At 43.0% G+C, this 426-nt stretch overlaps 1 protein-coding gene across 1 annotated transcript in view; it reads right to left on the bottom strand.

The window, feature by feature from the left end:
• The window catches only part of LOC119587691, a gene marked incomplete in the record, with an annotated part of 19616 nt that extends 19235 nt beyond the window's left edge, over nucleotides 1-381 (bottom strand). The window contains 1 exon segment of the mRNA XM_037936368.1: nucleotides 147-381. Within this exon segment, the coding sequence (XP_037792296.1) occupies nucleotides 147-152 (6 nt within the window).
• Nucleotides 382-426: the final 45 nt, after the last annotated feature.

Here is a 426-nt window from a genome sequence, read left to right as displayed (position 1 = left end):
AAGCTCCCGTAAATGGAAACAAAATATGCAACTCGTTATTTTCTTCCACTGGAATAAGCAGTCCAACAGGACGTTAATTAATACTTAATCAGCAATCTGGGGCAGGACGTAAACACAAAAGCAGAGAGAGCAGCACAGAGCCTTACCTCCATGACGTAGGACCGAGATGACACGGGTCGTCAGAAGCACCTGAAGGCCAACACTCAGCAGGCAGTCACACAACATTAAGAAGTGAACGGTAATCTAATACAGTGTTATAGTATCCTGCATGTTGAGTGCAGTATACTAGCTTAGTGTACAAACGCAGCTGCACTAAGAACTTATCAGGTCTCTATTATCACAAGTCTAATTCGAATCTTTCAAAAGTAGGGTGAACGGAGACAGAAGATAAGCAGCGCTAACAGTGAGTCTTTATTTACACATGCG

Source organism: Penaeus monodon, chromosome 23, assembly GCF_015228065.2.
Source record: "Penaeus monodon isolate SGIC_2016 chromosome 23, NSTDA_Pmon_1, whole genome shotgun sequence".
Taxonomy (NCBI): Eukaryota; Metazoa; Arthropoda; class Malacostraca; order Decapoda; family Penaeidae; genus Penaeus; species Penaeus monodon.
Note: the sequence above shows the minus strand (reverse complement) of the source record. Positions and strands in the feature narration are given on the sequence as shown.